Consider the following 20,821-nt stretch of genomic DNA (forward strand, 5'->3'; position numbering starts at 1 on the left):
TCATTTGCTAAAAACCAAAAACCCATTGAGTTTTTCTACATTCTTCATGTCTGTGCCTTTTGTGCTTGAAATCGGTACTAAAATGTTAACATAATTTTTGCTTACAAAATTATTTTGCTATTTAATGAGGTGGGTCTATTTTGAATCCTGAACACTGGAAACAATTTTAACTTTATTATGATTATCCTGATCAGTACTAGGAGATCTAGTCGCTCAGAGTTAGGACCTTTCCTTGGTCCACTTTAGAACAAGTCTTTAAGGCAACCTACAAATGAGGAGAAGGTTTACTTACTTCCTAGGAAACCACTTGCTCTCTGTCGTGACTGAGAGCTAACAGGATGACGCTGAAGAGGGACAGAGATCTAAGTTGGTTCCTGCTCCCTACTCCACTGTTGGTGGGAGCTCCGAGGACAGTCCCAGTGCAGCAGGTGTAGTAAGAGCGGAGGTGGGAAAAGAGAATACAAAAAATGGGGAGGGAGCTCTGCCAGGCAGCCAACACCGCCTTGTTTTGCATCATCACCAGGATGCGGTGGCTGGGCTGCAGTAGGAAGCAGTTCAGGAGAGGCGCGGAGCTCAGAAAAGTCCTCCTGGTAGTGCGGCCTGGGGAGCGGAGCCCAGGGCTGGGGGGCTGTCCCAGGTGCAGAGACAGGGCTGCGCGGGGAAGGGAAATGGAAGAGCACCCGGGAGGGGGGCGCAAAGCCGGGTAGCTGCCCCCGGCTGCAGAAGCGGGGCCGGTGCAAGGGGGCAGGCAGGGCAGAGCAGGGCACGGGGAGGCAGCCTGGCCTGAGTGCAGCTTAGGTTAAGCGGGGAGAGGGCGGTGCCAGGGGCTGGCCGCGCAGAGGAGCTAGGCAGGCACAAAGAGCCCCCGGCTGGCGAGGGGCGATGCCTCCTTCGTGCGGGGCTGCGCGGCAGAGAGGCCCCGCCAGCGCCGGGCGAGACAGGCTGTAAATGGGAGCCAGCGGCGCAGGCAGCGAGTGGCGCCCGAGGCACAGCTGCGCAGGGCTGGCGGTGGCGGCCCCCTAGCCGCCCGGGGGGCGAGCGGCAGCGGGGGGCCGGGATGGGCTGCGCGCCCAGCATCCACGTCTCGCAGAGCGGCGTGATCTACTGCCGGGACTCGGACGAGTCCACCTCCCCGCACCAGACCGCCGCCCTCTCGCAGGGCGCCGCCGCCGCCCCCCTGCACGGCCTCTTTGTGAAGACCGACGCGGCAGACTCCATCCCCTCCGTGCTCGCCTACCAGAGCCGCCAGCCTCCGCCCGGCCCCGGGCCGCGCCGCCAGGAGCGCAGGGAGCCCGCGGTCACCGGCCGGGCCGGGGCGCGCCGCTGCTGCAGCGCCGAGGCGGAGACCCAGACCAGCCTCAGCAGCGTCAAGGTAAAGGCGCGGGCGGGGGAGGTGCCCGGGGTGGCGGCTCCGCGGATGGGCGCTGTCCCCTTCTCTGCCGGCTCCGGAGGTGGGCGCCCGCTGCGGCCAGCCGGGGGTCCGGGGAGGCGCCGCCGGGCGCTGCTGAGAGATGCGCCGAGCGGGATGCAGCTGCGGGCAGCCGTTGCCTGGCGCCGCGGCCTTTCTCCCGCTGCGGCGGGGGGGGCTCTCGGCGGGAAGAAGCGGGGCGCGCCCCACGTGGGCCGCCTGTGCGGCGGTAGCTTTCTGCGACTCCGTCCTACAGCGGCTGGCTGCCTAGCGCGGGGTGTGGACAGGACAGGGCAGGGCAGGGCAGGGCAGGGGGTGGCTCTGCTAAAGCCCGGCTTGTGTGAGCCCCGGCGGAGTCCCCGCCGAGAGTTTCCCGGGACCCCGGCCCTCCGCTGAGTTCATGCGCTGGGACCGATGCCCTGCTCCCGCCCCCCTAGCGGTGTTAAAACTATTCGTACAGTGGGGGTGCTGGGAGCGATGGCACCAAACTGTAAACCCTGCATAGGATGGGGAAAGCTTCCAGCCGGGGGGTGCGGCAGCACCCTGGAGCCAGCTGTAAGGCACTGCAAACTAACAAGTCACCCATCTAACCGTAAATGGGCAAGTAAGTACCTCGAGGACCTCCCGGGCTGTAGTATGGCTAGTAGTAGTAGTAGCAGCAGCAGGAGGTGCTGAAGTGGTTCAACACATGGCTTTAATCTGGAGCATTCATTCTCTCAAAGTCTGGTTTGATTCCAGCTATCCTGGTTAAGGTGTGCCTTGCAGCAGTGTGCAGGTGAAGGAAGGCTTGTTAGGTAATGTGGCTTTGCTGTGGTGCCCCCCCCCCCCTTTGTGGTATTCTGGTGTTTTAGGAATAATGTTAAAGTGGTATGTATTTTCTGTTCAGAGCATGAAGGGTTAATTACTGGAGACAGTCCTGATTGTGATAGAGTTTAACTTTAATTACCTTCTCATTCTCTACTGATGAGATACAGGATAATTGGAATCTTTTTAATTTCTAACTTTTTTTGTCTGAAATCTTTTCACTTGAAAACATAAGCATCATGTAAGTGAAAGAGGTTGAAGGGGGCAAGTAATCCCTGTTGTATATTTGCTGTGTATGTTTTACATAATTCTGTCTATACTTAATTTCATAAAGGGGCTGATCCTGTACCCTTAAAATGGGTGTTGTTGGCCTCAGTGGGAGCAGGACTGGGGCAATAAGTGGTAGTTTCCCCTATTTGTGTGGGCATATCACAAGGCTGGCCCAACCATATAGGTGAACTAGGCAGTCTCCTATGGTGCTAGGCTTTAATGGGAGCCAGATTAGAGGGAAATTATTTTTCCCCCTCCACCTACAATATTATGAATGCAAGGATCAAATATATATTGTACTTGTAAAATAGGACACCATTACCATGTTGGAGGTTGTTATATTTCACATTGTGGAGCACAGCTATGTATGGAAATAGTTAAAATGTGTCACAGTATAACTTCAAAAGAGTGCCACCTGGGAGTGGGGTCCGGCATTTCAGTCATTACCGGTAGGCCAATGTTGGCCAATCATGCAGCTGAGTTGGTGTTGTAGTTGCTTGGTGAAAGCTGGTCAGTGACCTACAGTTGCTGTTCTGAGATGTGATCAGGAAGATGGTGAGCCCCTTAAGAATTTGTATTGTGCTGGGCTTGAAAAATTTGGTAAGAGGCTTTAACAAGAGTGTAGAAGGAGAATCAAAGTACTTGTAAGATTAAGATTGTGTATTTATTGTAGATTATTACTGTTAACAAAATAGTAAAGCCCTGATTTTTTAAACACCACTTAACATATATATTCCTGTCTGTTCTAACTGCAATAATGTTCAGCAATAGAAATTCTGGCCTTCTGGTTAATTTTCTAAACAGTTATAAGTGAACATTTAAATGATAAAACTTGAATGATGCCAGATTTGTATTACTTGGATATCATCACATGTGCAGTAACTTACCAGGAAAGGTAAGACAAAAAACTGCCTGAAGCTAGGTATCTCATTTTTCTCTAGAGAGAGAGGAGAGCGGGGCCAGGCAGGGGCACCAAATTCATAGTTCAAAAACTCTTGTGCTGACCCTCATCTTTCACTCAGCAACGTGGAAGAAAAACATTTCAAAGGACAAGAAAATGTGATTGTAAAACCAACAAAAGTTAAGAGGTGCAATTCTCCACACTGCTTTTAACTCTGTGCCGCCCCATCTCAGTTTAAAGGGCACCTGTTGATTTAAAAATACGTATGTTATAAAATACATTTCTTTAACTGTTTTACCAGTAACAACTTTGGCTATTAAAACATATGTATTTTTGAGAACACAATTTAATTTTCATAACTTAGGTTTGGCATGTTTTTTACATTTTTCTTAGCACAGACAATGAAAATCAATGAAACCCATCTGGCTTTTAGGTTTTTGGTTCTGCAATGTTTAGTATTCAGACACTGAAGATGAACATTCATTCACTTGTAAACTATTTTCGCTGTAGTGTTTAAAAAGTGGGACTAGTTCTGGTTTTTAGATTTTTTTTTTTTTTTTTTTTTTTTTTAAAATCTTGTTTTTACAGCATTTAAATTCGGGGTCAGATTCAGATATCCCTTTATACTTTATGGAGCATAGTGACAAAAGTTACTAGAGGAATAATACCCACAGTTGTGCATATTTTACATTCTGTGGCTAAAAGGAGGTTGGATATAACAGAATTGTTACCAATACAAAACGCTGTTCCGTCCTGACCTGGTTACAGGGGAAAAATTAAAAGCATGGTTCTGTGGTTTTACTTGTAAAGAAACTTCAAAATTTTGGCAAAAGGTCTGTTTATATTCAGTTGCCCGTTGTTTTAATTATTACAACTCTTGGTTCGATATTATCAGCAATGCAACATCTCCATTGTGGTCTAGGTTGTTATCTTTAAGGAAAGAAAATATTCATTCAGATGTAGCATTTGTTAAGCTTATGTCTTCATCCAGTTCCAGTTTGGGTAACTGTGTACTATAATGGCTCAACCTACATTTCCATTGCTGTTTCCTCTGCCTTTACTTTCAGTCCTAAACTATTGTATAGTGCAACTCCTCATTAATGCATTGGTTGCCTGAGGACACTGCACTTCAGTGGTGGATAATTTGCCTAGCAGTAGCCGATCAATTTAATTGCATCATTACAATATACAACAGGCACTGAAAGAGAAGTTTACTGAGAGTATGTTTTCAGCCTAAAGTAATTCAAACAAAAGGTAACAAAGACTGATTGCAAGACATTTTCAATAACAAACTTGATTTCAAATCCAAATAGTCTGTAGCTCATGAGTGAGAGAAGTGATTACAATAATGCATTTTTTCACATCTTTAACAAGTTCTAGTCTTCACTGGCCTCAAGCACTCACATGAGTTAGTCAACATTTCAGGGCCACTTCCTGCTCACCTTGGTCATAGGAGCAATAATACTTATCTTCTGCTCTTTCCTCTGTAGGTTTCCAATGCTTAGCAAAGGTGGATGAGCATTTTACAGAGAGGTTAGCTGGGACTTACTCATAGTGTAACTGACTTGCCCATTGTCATGCTGTCTCTGTAGCACTGTTGAGAGTAGAACGCAGAGCACCTGACTCCTAGCCCAGTGATCAGTTTGGTGGGCCATAGCCAGGCCCATTGGTGGGGGCGCAGGGCAAAGGTGGCGATTGCCCATTGGCCTGAGTGATTTAGAAGGACCCAGGGTCCCCCACCCTCCTCTGCTGCCAGCAGCACAGCAGGGCCAACCCTGCTTTCGCTCTGCAGCTCCTGGGGCGGGGGGAAGGGGTCTCTGAGTGCTGATTCCACAGCTCTCATTGGTTGCAATTTCTAGCCAATGAGAGCTGCAGATGTGGAGCTTGTAGGCAGCAGCATGTGGAACCCCTCCTGTTCTCACCCCCTTGCCTCCACCTAGGATCCACTGCCAGAGGGGTGTGCCAGTCACTCTCAGGAGCCGCCTGAGGTAAGCTCTGACCCTCTTATCTCCTCCCACATCCATCATGAGCCTGTACCCCCACCCACTCCTGCACCCTAAATCCCTGCCCCAGCCTGATGAAAGTGAGTGAGGGTAGGAGAGAGCCAGTGAGGGGGCTGGGAGGGTAGGGATGGAGTGAATAGGGGGCGGAGCATGAGGCATGGCAAGGTTCTTTGGGTTTGCTTGATTGACAGTTAGCAGTCCTACCATGTGGGCATGTGGCAGCCGTGGCTAGTCTGGAAAAGCTCAGTAGGCACTAGCAGTGCTGCTGGCAGCTCTTTAGGCACCAGCCAGGGCAGATGCCCATATGTTAGGTAGATCACATCTGCATGGGCACAGCTTGTGCGTGTGTGGGGGGGTGTATTGACTGTTCTTCTCTGGGGCCAGGAATTGCTGTCACTGGGCCTGGCCGTAACTTCAGTGAAACTACTTCATTAAGGACTGGTGCCTACAAAGTTAAGTTGACGTATGTTGCCTTATGTTGTACATTCAGCTATATCTCCAGGCCATGGAAGCAGCAGTGCAGTGACACCACCTCTCTGAACAGTGTTGAATAATGGTCAACATACTGTGATTGATTCAGTGTGAGTGTAGATACCCTCTGCCTTGCATCAACCCTCAGGCATCGTGGAGGACGCTGGCCTGGCAATGACCAGTCTGGTAACAAAGGTGAACTCCACTGTCCAGCAGTCCTGGAGATCGGAAGCAACCTCTCTCCACTTTTAAAGCCCCACCTACTTTTTAAATGTTTTTCCCCCGATTTCCCAGGATGTCAAGCCCATCTTGATGCTTTCCCTTGTTTGCCACTGGCCAGCTGGCTGTTCAGGCTACATGTTCCTGTCCACAGGCCACCGCATGTCAGGAGGTATTGGATCTCCTAGACTTTTGGCATCAGAGACTATGCAGACAGCTGTGAAGCAGTCACAGAAACATGAACATCTACGAGCAGATAGCACAGAGGATGCTTGTGAAAGATGTCACGTGCAGGTGAAGGAACTGCAACAGGCAGACTAGAAGGCCCAGGGTTACCAACAGTCAATCTGGTGCCAAGCCACAGACCTGTCACTTTTACAATGAGATGCATGTTGTATGTGGCAGAGACTCCACCAGGACCCTGCAAATAGGGCTGCCCCTAGGGGCACGCAGCTGCATGGAGCACCACTAAATCTGGGGCACCTCTTTGCCCCAAATTAAGTAGTGCCCTGTGCTGCAGCTGTGTATAGCCAGTGCAGGTGAAGGCCTCAAGCAGCACCAATACTGTGGCTTGTGCTCTGCCTAGTGGCCCCTTCAACCCGCCTGTTCCACCTCCTGGCCCTGCAGCCCAATCCCGTCTCTCAGCTCCACCGCTCAGCCTCCTGCCTCTCACCGCCCGCCCCATCCCCTAGCCTCCAAGTCCCCCTGCTCTGCCTCCAGGCCCTAGTGACAGAATCCCTCAGCTCCCCTGCGTCCCAGCTCTGGTGACCTCAATCCCCTGGCCCCCTGCTCTGCTTCCTGACCCACAGCACTGATGGGCTGCACCGCTCCCCTTTCCACCTGTTGCCCCCACCAACCTCCCTGTCCTCTTCCTGCTCCCACAGCCCCCTTCCCTGCAGCATTCTTGCCCAGCTCCCCAGTGGGTAGGGCAGGTGCAGGTGTTAGGACTTCAAGTACCCTATGCAGCCCAAAGGACAGCCCTGCTTACAGAGCACCATGGATACCTCTGAGGAGGAAGGTGGGGCTATACTGGGGGGTTGGGCAGTGCTGCAAGCCAGAATCTGTTTGAGATGCCACTGCAATCTAGGCAGTCCCCCTAGCCAACAGGTGAGCCCAATGCAGGGGGAGGAACCTTGGGTAAGTGAGGTGAATGTCCCATTAAAGCAGTTGAATGCACAGGTGGTGTGTGACTACAGCATAGCAGGACAGAGGAAACGAATTTTCATTAATTTCTTCTACTAGAGGAGGTAGAGAGAGAACAAACCAGAGGTATTGTGGGCCCCTGCTTTTCATTTCTCCATACAGTGAGGTAGGGCCATGAAGAGCGGTCTGCTTATATATGGAAGGATCTCACTTCAGTCTTCCTGAGAGAGCTCAGTGCAACTTCCATGGAGAGATACGGCAGCTCTTGCCCAAAGATTTCTGGAGCTAGCAGCCTTGTTTCTGTCTCTGCAGTGTAACTCTCTCATGCCAGTCTGTGATTTCTTTAGCTGGCACCATTTCAGTAAACAAGTGCAAGTGGACCCATGTGGCTTTGGGGGGTGAAGGTGTTGGCTATGCTTTGTCTTTTTACTCTCTCAATGAGAGAATAGGCTAAAATCACTTTTACCTGTGGAAAATGGTGCCCTGCACTGGTACACATTGAAACAAAGGCTGGAATTTTATTGTTGCATGCAACCCAACAACTCCCTCCTCATTCAGTCAGTGATCCTGCTGGGCCATTGTCACCATAGCTGGAGCTGTGAGGGAGGGTGGCACTGGCTTTCAAAAACTGCAATGTCAGTAAACGTCTTAACGTACATTTTAAGGGAGTTCTAAAACTTATTCCCTCTTTGTTCTGACAATACAATGATACTTTGGTGTGTTTTATTTGTAGCTGCTGCCATTGTGCCCTGAAAGTGTCCCCTCTCCACACACACACCGAGCATCTCAGTCAGATAAGGAAGAAAAAGAGGTCTCGGGGGAATCTTTGAGGCCCTGCAAGCCAGGGTTGCATTGGACTGTGAACAGATGGCCTGGAGGGTGAATGTTTCAGATAGGATGGAGAAGGGTTGAGGAGTTGGAGAGGGACATGCATGCTGTGTCTCAGCTCATCTGTTTCTCTGGAAGCAAACAAGAATGGCTGCTGAGTCTTGTTGACTTATTGGTTCGACAGTTATGGACTAGCCTCCTTTTACAGTCAAAAGAGAACTCCATTTTAGTATTTATCTATGCCCTTCCCCCACTGTTCCATGTGACATTGAGGGCCGCATCCCTAACCCTCCCAATCCACCCTTGGGGACACCTTCACACATGCTAACCTATGAGAGGCCAAAGTTAACTGAGATTGACATGCCTGTTCTTTTGCTTTGTTAGTCTGTTCTGTTGGTTTTTTTTTTTTTTTTATTATAAACATTTTAATTGTATTTGCTTTTTAATTGCACATTGTTTTTGCACTGGTTTTGGTGTGCAATGACAGTCTATTTTTTGGCAAATAATTCCTCTTTATTACTTCACAACATATGTTGTAGAATGTCTGGTGTTAATGAGAACACCCACTACTTGGTATTGTTCAGGCTGACAACTCTTAGAATCAGCAACAAAACACAATTTAATAATGTACAACAAGGGAGTCATAAACATATCTTAGGTCCCGCATGATGCCTAACTGTGCTTATATCTTCAGTGCCCAGTAGAACATTGTCTACCATACCATGTTACTGTGGCTGACTGTTAAAGTCCTCTTTCAAGATCTCCCTATGTCATCTAGCTCCTTGCTGAGCTCTTCAAATAGCCCTTCTGTTTAGTTGTTCAAACTCAGCAGACAGCATTCTACATACACCCCACTAGAAACTTTTCTCCCTTTGGCTCACAAATAAGTAGGACACATCAGCCTACTCTAACCTTTGGGATATTTTTCTCCCTCAGATCCAATCTAGTGAGTCTCTTCAATCTACCAAAAATGCATTCAGCTGTTTGCATTACCTGCTGAGACATTGGTTGAAACTTTCCTTGGTGGCTGGTGCATGGCTACGAGAGCCAGGGTTGCTAGAGGTAGGGAGGGTTCTCCGGCATCACTAATGGCATTTTGGCATTGTTAGTGGTAATGCACCGATTGGAAAGAAGTTGCTGCTTGCAACTTCCTGAACAGTTCTGTATAATTAAGAGGTGCAAGTGTCGTGGATTGTGTCTGATCAGCCAATACTGACATATGACACTTTCCTGGTAATTCACCAGCGCTTACATTCCCAGTGAGAAGTAGTTCTTTCTCTTGATGCACTCTCTGGCAAGGTGGACTGATGGCAAACCATGGACATGCTGGCCATCTGCAGTTTGAAATGCACTGCTTCAAATCCACTACATCTTGTGTGTTACCACATGGCTCTGCACACTTGTGTGACAATGGTCTGTACTCTGGATTTCCAATTCCAAAATGAGTTCCTAATAACTGGTAGCAATCCAGAATCACAAGCTTCCACAGTGCAAACACCCAGGGCCCTTCTGAGTGGGGGGCACAGCCTGGGCCAACCCCCCAACTGTGCTTCCAGTGCAGGGCCTAGACACCCCAACCATGGTGCTGTGGGCCCCTACCTTCTCCTGCTCCACTTCTGTCCTGCCCCCCTTAGCCCCTCCCCCAACAACAGGGCTGAGAAGTTACCTGGGGCTGTGGATTGCATGGTGGCGGTAGCAACAGTGGGGCTTGCCTCCGTTGCCCTGCCTCACACGGGCGGCAGGAGCAAAAGCCTGCTTCCCACCACTGTGGAGATGCAGGTCACAGCACCTGTGAGGGCAACGGAGCAGGCTGCCTATCTCCCCTTGCCCACGCGGTGAGAGAGGGAGGGACAACCCACTGCTGCTGCCTCCATGTGCGTGCAACCCCTGCCCCCAGTAATGCCCCAACCCCAGGTAATCCTCCCCCTTGCCATCCACAGGATGGCTGCCATGGCCGCCGCACCTCATCCTATGGGCAGGAGGGCTCTGCAAACACCACTTACTTGTGAACTGTCAGTGCAGCTCTCATTCTGTGTCTTGTGCTAGAGAATTGGGGTGAGCTTGGCACACTGATCCAGGCATGTGGCCTTTTTCAGATTCAAAAGTTCTGTAGCCCTGGCTTGTCCTCCTAAGCCTGCATTACAGTGCAATTCCACTAGTCAGTGCTCATTTCTCAGGCCCAGAAGCAAGACATTGCTATCTGCAAGTGCTCCATGAATGGTCCCAACCACCCCGAATCTGTGTGCCATTGGCAGTCTGTCTTCTACATAATTGCCATCTTCCCCCATGCTGCTTCCTGTAGCTTTGCAAATACTGGAGGCTGGTGTGTGCTGTGTTTGCAGTGATCATGACAGTAGTGCAGGGCCGTGGCTCCATGTTTTTGACAGAGATGGCAGACAGGAAAAAGTGCCATGTGGGTTTGTGTGACTTCTTTAAAACAAAAAAAAGCGTGGAAATTATGGGATTTAGGTGAAAAGGTTGTAGGTGGAGAAAGTTGACCCTCGTTTCCAGTTACCTTTCATGACTCATTTTTTCCTCACCGTGCATTGTCAAAATTTCCCAGAAGTCAGTGCACTAGATAAGGTTGAGTTGCACTCCAAAGGGATACTTGCGCCAACTGGTGTGCCAACACAAACACTCCTCTTGAGTGTATACACGCATCTACACGCAAAGACAACCCTCAGGAGTATGAGTGCTAAACTAATTGCGGGGGGGGGAGGGGGTGGGGCGGGGCAGGGTGTCTGTGCTGATATAACTTGCATCAGCCAAAGCTTGTAGAGCAGACATGGCCTAAGTAACCATGTATTCTTTCCCTTAAAATTAGCGTTAGGTTTTAGCATTCCTACTGCTTAAGTGAAGCTTCTGCTTGATGTGTGTTCATATTGATGGTAACACTTCACGAACCTATAGCACCTTTCACTTGAAGATCTTTAAGCATTCTACAAATACTAAATGATGACACAAACATCCTGTGAATAGGATGGTGATGGAATCCCTTCACCCATCACTCAGATGCAGCCAGTTCTAGGTTGTGTACAGCAATATTCCATAACATTTTAATAAAGAATATCATAGAAGTAATGAATATCAGATTCAGAGGAAAGCTGTCCCTGAATTAACTGCTCAATTCTCTTGCAAAGCACTGGAATTTTAGTTATAAGAAGTAGTCAGGTCTTCTATTTTATATCTTATCAGATGACACAGCTACTAAAAGATAGCAAATATTTTTTTAAGAAGTCTGTACGAAAGATAAGAAAAACTGCCCAGTGAAAACTTTCTTGTTCAAACATTCAGTAAAACAGTTCCTTAAGTAAGCTGCAGATAGAACATAGTTTTTAAAAAAATTATTTTTGTCAGAAATTCATGTCCAGTGGTGCCGACAGCTGCTGTGGGTCTCAGGGCAAGGGGCAGGGAGGGTTCTAAGCATGTAGTAGTGGACACCAAATAGTCCAGAGAAAATCGGTCTTATTGTAAATCCAGGCAACTTGGCATCAAATTTGTGATTATCTTCTTCTATAAATGAGAACAATAAGAGAGGTTCTGCACCAAGTTTGTTCTTGTATACCCGGCTTACTCCCATATAGGTGCATTCCAAATAATACTGTAGTTATTTAATACTAGATAGGGAAGTCTGGTTGGAAGTCCTATTATGGAATGGATGAAACAGTATCATACAAGAGAGCTAAACATCCTGGAAGATGCACTCAATGAGCATCCAGTCTTTTCAAAGCACATACTGTGTTTCCAGAAATGATCAGAATGGTCACATTCATCGGTTGAGCTAGATATTAACTTGTTGGAGTAGACAGAAGTAATTTTCCAGGCTCAGGAACAGGATTTGTAGATGTCTGCCATCTTCAGAACAGATTTGTGTTTTTAAATTTTTTTTTTTTAATTTTTGCATGCTTTTCCTCTGGTGCTTCCACTTCAGTGCCACCACAGTAGAGTGAACGGTCACCATGATATTAGCAGTCTCTGACTGATCTAAATGGTGGGGGGGGGGGGGTTCTCTCCCCATTCTGCTCCTCCTACTCAAACTTCTGTCTCAAAGATGGTCCAGTACCTAGACATCTGAGGAAGATTCTAAAGAGAGAAGCTGTGAAAGGGGATGACTAACTGCTATGAACTATGTTTGGAACCCAGGACAGATATTTACTATCTACAGGAGTGTTTTCTAAACTGTGTTCTGTGAACAACTGGCAGGTATGCTGCAAGCATTTGGAAAAATACACTGATGGTATATATATTGTTATGAAAACCATATACAATGTTACCACTTCATTGCTGTGAAACCAGATTAAGTCACTTAATTTTGTTTTGCTGTATATGTTGCTGTTTTTGTTTGGGTTTTTTTTGGGGGGGGGCAGGGGTGGGGATCTGATAATTTTTTGAAGAAAATTTTCACTGGTGCTCTGCATAAAAAATATTATTGTTTGTTTCATGGTCTCAAGTGTAAGAAACACTGAACTATGGCATTTTAGACTGGCTTTGGTTTTTGGTACAAGGCGGAAAAGGCTTCTCTCCTCAGCAGCCCAGTCTTTTTACAAGGGAAATTACACAGAGACCTTTCCTCCTGATCCCTTGAAGTTCGTGTCAACTCTAGGTGCCACTAGGGGAAAAGTGCAGGGTTTACAAATTTGCATGTCAGCTGATAGAATAAATATTGCTTCATAGCAAGGAGAGAGTGAGGGGTCTTTTTGCATATTCACTTTTGAGTGTTATGCTGCACAGTTCTGCTGCAGTTTGAACCTTGTATACCTGCAAAATGAAGAACCGTTATTTCTCCTAGTGGACATGCTAACTGAGTATCATCAGTCACAAAAGTATGCACTAGGAATATAGAAATAGATATTCTTATTCTTAAGCCATTACTGGCTGTGCTGCATGTCAGTTGGAGATGGAAGGAGAAGTGTCTCAGTTGTCACGTAATGAGAAATTGGGATGTGGAATGCTTATTAACAGCTAAGCGTTGTCAGCCAGAAGCTTGGGATTGATTTTGATCTCTTAAAAAGTGAAATAATCAATGTATTCAGTTCTTCATTTTCCAGATATATTGTTGAAAATGTTCTCTATCAACGGTGCTTTTTGGTTTTCATATTGTATGTTGCACTTGACAATGTTGAGCATTGGCTCTATTATTCTGTCTTAAGAAAGATCCTCAAAACAATATGTGAAAGAAATAGGGAGGGAGACAATGAACGTAACTTGTAGGAAGGGTTTAGAGAAATATTGTGGAAAAAGTCAGCTCCAAAGACCACTGGAGTCAATATATCTTCACTTGAGCCAATCAGATCTAGCCCCGTTTTCTTTGTTACAGCTTTCTCATAACACAAAATACTTCTGGAGCATATTAAAACTGTCAGATTTCATTCGATTTCTCTTTAATATTTGTGTAATTTTTCCCAACTTATTTTTAGTGAAGAGTAGATTAAAGGTCTTTATACCTAGGTGTAGCTCTGTGGTTGCTGGGAAATATGTGAAGTGTTTCAGAGTGCAGCCAAGTTAACTCTCTCTTTCTGAAATAAAACAAAAAAGCTGTCATGTAGCACTTTAAATACTAACAAAGTAATTTATTAGATGATGCACTTTTGTGGAACAGACCCACTTCTTCAGATCATAGCCTTATCAGAACAGACTCAATATATAAAGCACAGAGGTCCAAAAATTGTCAAGGTTGGCAAATCAGAAGAGTAGAGGGATGGCAGAGCTGTGTGCGGTGGGGAAGTTAAGAGTTAGATAAAACATCAAAGTATGTAAAAGAGTCAGGTAATTGCTGTCCCTGTTCAAACTATGTGTTAATTTGTCAGATTTGAATATGAATGTTAGTTCGGAGCATTCCCTCTGTAGATAGTTGTTAAAGTCCCTTTTCAGTAGTGCAGACTTTCAGATCTTTAACAGAATGGCCCACTCCATTAAAGTGCTGGTTGACAGATTTGTGTGTTTGAAGTTTTTTGACGTCTGTTCTATAGCCATTCATTCTTTGTTGAAGAGTAACAGAGAGGAAGCCGTGCTAGTCTATACACTATCAAAACAAAAAGCAGTCAAGTAGCACTTTAAAGACTAGCTAAATAGTTTATTAGGTGAGCTTTCGTGGGACAGACCCACTTCTTCAGACCATAGCCAGACCAGAACAGACTCAATATTTAAGAGACAGAGAACCAAAAACAGTAAGCATGTCCTCCTTGCTTACTGTTTTTGGTTCTCTGTGTCTTAAATATTGAGTCTGTTCTGGTCTGGCTATGGTCTGAAGAAGTGGGTCTGTCCCACGAAAGCTCACCTAATAAACTATTTAGCTAGTCTTTAAAGTGCTACTTGACTGCTTTTTGTTTTGTTGAAGAGTATTTGCAGTCGGTCCTATATACATGGTGTGTGGGAGTTGTTGGCACATGATGGCATATATGATGTTAGTTGAGGAACAGGAGAGTGTGCCCATGATTCTGTAATTAACGTGGTTAGGTCCACTGATGGTATCTCCAAAATAGATATGTGGAGAGAGTTGGCAACAGGGTTTGTTGCCAGGAAAATTTCTAGGATTAGTAGTATTGTGGTATAACCTGTGGTTGCTAGTGAGAATCCTCATCAGGTTGGGAGGTTGTCTGTAGGAGAGAACAGGCCTGTCACCTGGGGCCTTCTGGAGTGTGGCATCCTGGTTTAGGACAGGTTGTAGCTCTTTAATGATGCCTTGCAGTGGTTTGAGTTGCGAGCTGCAGGTAATGACAAGTGCTATTCTATTGTTGGCTTTTTGGGACTGTCTTTTGGCTTCTGGGTATTCGTCTGGCCCTGTCAATTTTCTTTTTTTTTTTTTTTTTTTTTTAACTTCTCCAGGTGGGTAGTTCAGGTTTATGAATGTTTGGTAGAAATCTTGTAGTTTTTGGTCTGTCAGTAGGCTCAGAGGAGATGTGATTGTATCTCAGGGCTTGACTGTAAACGATGGATTGTGTCATGCGTGCAGGATGGAAGCTAGAGGCATGTAGGTAAGTATAGTGGTCAGTGGGTTTCCAGTAGTGTGTGGTGCTGATCAGGCCATCTGTGATTTGTACTGTAGTGTCCAGGAAATGTATCTCTCGTGTGGAGTGGTCAAGGCATAAGTTGATGGTGGGGTGCAGGTTGTCAAATTCTCTGTGGAATTTTTCTGGAGTGTCTTTACTATGGGTCCAAATGATAAAGATGTCATTGATGTATCGTAAGTAAACAAGAGGTAATAGGGGACGAGAGCTGTGGAACTGTAGTTCCAAGTCAGCCATAAATATATAAGCATATTGTGGGGCCATGCGGGTGCCCATAGCAGTGCCACTAATCTGGAGGTATAAATTGTCCCCAGATCAGGAAGTAATTGTGGGTGAGAACAAAGTTACAGAGGTCAGACACCAGGTTAGCTGTGGTAAAGTCAGAGATGATATTCCTGATTGCTTGTGATCCATCTTCATGTAGAATATTAGTGTACAGAGCCTCGACATCCATGGTGGCAAGGATGGCATTGTCAGGAAGTCTTCCGATGTTTTGCAACTTCCTCAGGAAGTCAGTGGTACCTTGGAGGTAGCTGGGAGTCTTGGTGGTGTAGGGGTTGGAGAGGGGGTCTACATAACTAGATAGTCCAGTAGTAAGGGTGCCAATACCCAGAATGATAGGGTGTCTGCAGTTTCCAGGTTTATGGATTTTGGGAAGTAAATAGAATAATCCAGGTTGGGGTTCAGATGGTGTGTCTGAGTGAATAAGGTCCCGAGTAGAAGCAGGTATTTTCTTAAGTAGATGGTGTAGTTTCTTTTGAAATTACAAAGGGGGATCAGAGGAAAGAAGTCTGTAAAATATGGCATTGGAGAGTTGTCTGGCTGCCTCCTGTTCCTGGTCTGACTTAGTCATAATGACAACAGCACCCCTGTGTCAGCTGGCTTGATTATAATGTCTGGGTTATTTCTGATACTCTGGACAGCACAGCGTTCAGCATAGTTGAGATTGTCTCTCATTTGGTGGTTTTTGCGTATGTCAGTCTGCGCACTGTTGCGGAAGCATTTCTGAACTGTTGTCATGGGAATTAAAAGCAGTATTTTCTGGATGTTACAAAATAAAATAAGCCAAGGATAAGAGAATTATAACTTAAAGAGCTCTGAAGCAGCCTTGTTGGGTGTTAAAATGGATGCATTATAATTAAATCTGTGAAAATCTGAAGTACAGTTTAATGTATATTAAAAATATGTTGTGGAGAGGAGAATGACTTTGGAATGATGAAAACTAGGGATATGTTTAGTTTGAGCTGGGGGTGTGATTCCTAGCTTAAAGTGACATCCTCATACTATCCAGCTAACATGCAAAAACTGTAATGCAGAGACAACAGTGCATGTATGCACCTAGGATCCCTGGCATCGCTCAGAATGGCTAGCTCCTTCTGCCATTTGCACTGCCTTCGCTATGTTCTATTTTTAGTGCGTCTTAAAGAGAGCTTGCATGAGAGTGTCTCCTCGGTCTGAGAATCATACACGCACCTTAACAGTGTCTCTCTCTATAGCATGTTGTTCCATTCAACCAGAGTTTAGCAGTCTCCTTGCTGTGCAATAGCTCATGCATTTTGCAATCTAAGGATAGTTTCAGTTGTGGTGTGGTGAAAACATCATCTTTATGCATGGAGTTAATTAAAATTGGATGATTTTGTTGAGAGGATTAATTTTTTATTCAAAGTGACTAGGTCAAATGTGGCCCAGACTGAGAGTTGACTGCCTGTGATTAAGCTCTGATTGTCATGTTCAGCTTGTAACAGTTTTTTATTTTTTCTGAATAATTCCCAAGTTTTACAGAAGCCATTATTAAGATTTGTAAGTTTTTTTTTTTTTTTTTTTTCTTTTTTTTTTTCATTTTTTCCCTTTGGAAAGTACCAGCACTTTCAGACCCAGCTTCCTGCTCCAAAGGGAGAGATGGCAGCTTCTTATTCTGGGCCACACAGGTTAGTGAGCCATTATGTCCCCTTCCAGAGCAGGGAAACAGGTCAGAGGCAATGGGAGGCCATGATTGCTGATGTGTACCCATTGTTGGCAATTCTGCACCCTCCACATATACATTACCAGCTTTGCAGATAGCAGCAACAGTTAGCTTCCAAAGCAAATAAAAGTTAGTGAGCTACTACTCATACTAAACTGGGTCAGATATAAAAAACTGCATCCGATGCTGTTTCAGAACATAGGGCATTTGGAAAACAAAGATTTAAAAAATGAAAATGGGAGATGATGGTCACAGCTGCGGGAGGCAGTCTGTTTATAGTGATGGGGTATGTAGGTCTTGCACATCTCCAGAGATGGAAGAAGTACACTGTCACCAGCACCTCAGGTTTATGAGCGTGAGGGGTTTTGGGTTTTGTTTACAATTCACAGGCTTCTGAGGCTCCATCTTTCTCTCCTCCTAGGGCCACTCATTGGGGTAAGTTGTACCAGGTTTGCAAAATGATGGTGCTCATTTACATAAACTATCAACACTCCTTAAAATATTCTGTTACACTGGGTGTATAAAAATGTGGGTAGCATTTCTCTTATGGGAGGATGGCATTTTGGTACAGCAGGATATCGTTTCTCCTGCATGGGCTTCTGGAATCTAGGGAGACTGTGAAGTTACAATAGGTTTTTTTTTGCAGACTAGAGTGATTAGTGCCTGTTCTGCCTTCATTTTCCTCTAGTAGTTCAACTGTTATCTATCTGGCCTATTCACTGATCCAGCTTTTAGTACACAAATATTTATAGACCTTTGTCTCACCCACATGATCAATTGTAACAGAACACAATGTACTAGAGTTGTACTATTTCTTTAGACTCCCATCTTCATTTACTTCCCTGTGACTAGGGAGTTATTTTGGAGAATCATTCAAAATACATCAGTACATATCTGCCCACCCCCTCTCTGCCAACTATTTTATGTTCTGATTGCAGGAAAGGCAGAGCTTCAGCTGTTTCCAAAAACATTTCAGTTTAATGATGACTGTGCTCATTAATAGCGCCTCAGTGCAGAGCTCTTAAATATTAAATTACTTTACTCTTTAAACACACACACAATCCATTTTTAATGGAATGTAATGAATTGATGCATCCTGTGACTTCCCAGCATGAAATCCCTGGGTCCATAGCCCCTGAGGGCCAACTCCTGTCCCCTTCCTTTGGAGAACCAAAATGTCTTGATGACACTGGCGTGCATGAGAACTGTCCAAGTGTGCCATGAAATTTAATCCCTTTCCCTTTGCTGTGGCTCTTTGTAGAGACGTGTGTGTGTGTTTGGGGGGGAATTGACCAGCCCCATGCTGGCTGGGATGGTCAGTTCCCCCACTGCAGAGCCATTGCGAGGGGAAAATGCCAACTCCACAGGAACCCCTTTGCAACAGGAGACAGCTGAAATGCTGTTTCCCAGCTGAATGGGAGGGTATATAGTTTAAATGCCACACTCTGGCTCCAACAGGCTGGCAGGAAGGGGAGCCTGCTCTCTGGATCCGCTTCCCTACCCTGCAAGTAATCAAACATTGCAGCAGTTACTCGATCATTCAACATCCCACCTGATCCTTGTTTAGCGTGTTGTCATCACTACTATGTTGCATACCTCTCCAAGATTGTAACCATGGTAAGTGTAAGTAAATGTGATATTTATGAGCAATCGATTCAACTGAATAAAGTGAGTGTGCCATGGAATTTTGTCTTGTTGCCGTGTGTCATGTTACTGGAAACATTGGGAACCACTTGGAGTGTTTGTGTATTCCGGGCAGGCTGGAGGAAAGAACATCAGATTTACTATACTTGACTTGCTGTGACAGAGCTGTTCTACAGATAGTGTGGCTTGTAGGGAGTCATGGTTTCCTGTCTCTGGCCTTCATGGATATACCCAGTGCATGGTCCAAAATAGATGCAGAAGTTAGGATTTGACGCTGAATACTTGAAAATTGCAGTGATTTTAGTAAGTGCCTTGGTTTTGCATTCATAGAGGGTTAATGGCTTCTTCCCCCACTCCCAAGGGCAACAAAAAATAGTATTGGTTACATCTACTCATTTGCGACAGGCTTATGTCTTTTTTTTTTTTTTTAGGACAACCTGTGCTCTCAGCTGGCATGTACACACGTGATTCATTCCTGTTCAAAAACAATTTGTGTGTGACTGTCTTTTTTTTCAGGCCTGATTCTCCTTTCACAGTTGTTTAAGCCTCAAGTGGCTCCACTGAAGTTAGTTCAGTTATGCGCTTGTAAAAATCATGTAAGTGACTGTAGAATCAAGCCATTGGCTTCCAAAGATTGGTTTTGAATCTTCTTCCCCTGTTGTTAGCCCAGGCAGTTGGGGAAGCTTGAGGGAGACTTTTTCCCCCTCACTGTGGTATGGGAGCCTCTGTTTGGGATTGCTATACGGCAAGAAGGCTTTTGAAAATGATTACGGCTTGAGTTCATTCTATTGCAACTTTATTTTATAGTTGTTATTGTTAAGCTCATTTCTAAAGAGTATATTACAATGGTACCTAGGCACCAAGAATGAGAGCCACGGAGGGAGTTAGGCATTGCAACACTCATCGTTGCCAGGCCTAGCTTATATATGCCACGCTCTGAAGACACCAACATTTTTCTTGTGATAACTCCTGATGTAGGCATAACAATCAGCAAAATGCATGTCAGAAAATGGACAGGACTATAAAGCAGTGGTGGGGAATCTCTGGTGCATCGTCCATGCACAGTTTGTCCTGGTTAGCCACTGGTGGGCTGTCAGATGATTTGGTTACTTGGCATGCCTTCTCCAGCTCCTAATGGCTGTGATTTGTCATTCCCCACCCCTGCTCTAGAAGTAAGGGTCAGAAACACCTTAGAGATTCTCTTTTTCTGTCTTCCTCTTTCTCTCACCTCTCTTTCTCTCTCTCCCCGCTAATAAGCCAAAGGAGATATCCCTTTGGATTTGTAGCTCAGATTCTGATGTGTGAATTTAATCTGCCATGTTGCTGGGTTATGTAGTTAGAATTTTACCCAGACCAAGTCTAGTTTTTAAATATTCATTACTACAATATATTTTATCTTTTTCTCTTGGAGTCACTTCTGATTTTAGGGCCTTGTACACGTTTAAAATCTCTCCCTATGTATAGTTAAGCAAACTTGTTTAATCCAGTTCTGTGTTTGAATCGGTTGGTGACTCCAGTTCACGCAGCAAATGGCAGAATGTTAACCCTTACAGGGGCAACAGACCGCTAATATCTGAATTGTCCAGAGCACACTTTTTGGCAAAACTCTTTAACTAATTATCAAAGCTGCTAGAAGCCACAGGCTTAGTCTACGCTACCATGGAAGATTGACCTACTCAGGGTCAATCTTCCGGGGTTTGATTTTTGTGCATCTGCGAAATCAACGTCTCAGGGACAAAGTTGACCCCTGTGCACCTTGTGAGAAGGTTGCAGGGAGAAACACTCCTGTCAACCTTCCCCTGTTAATACAGACAAGTTAGCTGAGTGTAGATACATCCATTTTTAGCTATGCAATTAGTGTAGCTAAAATCATGTATCTGTTGGTCGACTTCCGTGTTTAGTATAGACATAGCCACAGATGCTGAAGTTTAGGTGCCCCAAGGTCTTTAACGATAGAAATGCAAGTTCTTAGGCAGCTTTAGAAACCTGTTTGGGCAGTATGTGGATGAAATTCTGTGAGCACAAATGCAAAATACTCTGCCTTAGGGAAGAATAATCAGGTGTACAAATACAGAATGGGAAATGGCTGCCTAAGAAACAGTACTGCAGAAGAGGATCTGGGGGTTAAAGTGGATCACAAGCTAAATGTGACTCAGCAGT

General features: G+C 45.5%; 1 protein-coding gene across 2 annotated transcripts in view; it reads left to right on the forward strand.

Annotated features, from left to right (window-relative positions):
* The first annotated feature begins 547 nt into the window (after positions 1-547).
* PDE8B (phosphodiesterase 8B) overlaps positions 548-20,821 on the forward strand; it is a 117,892-nt gene continuing 97,618 nt past the window's right edge. The window contains exon 1 of one of the 2 annotated variants that reach the window (XM_074994247.1): positions 548-1,372. In XM_074994247.1, coding sequence (XP_074850348.1) covers positions 1,058-1,372 — 315 coding nt within the window. In that variant the 5' untranslated portion in view covers positions 548-1,057. The remainder of the gene's footprint in view (positions 1,373-20,821) is intronic. The other variant, XM_074994248.1, reaches the window with a different exon arrangement.

This window comes from Carettochelys insculpta, chromosome 5 (assembly GCF_033958435.1).
Source record: "Carettochelys insculpta isolate YL-2023 chromosome 5, ASM3395843v1, whole genome shotgun sequence".
NCBI lineage: Eukaryota > Metazoa > Chordata > Testudines > Carettochelyidae > Carettochelys > Carettochelys insculpta.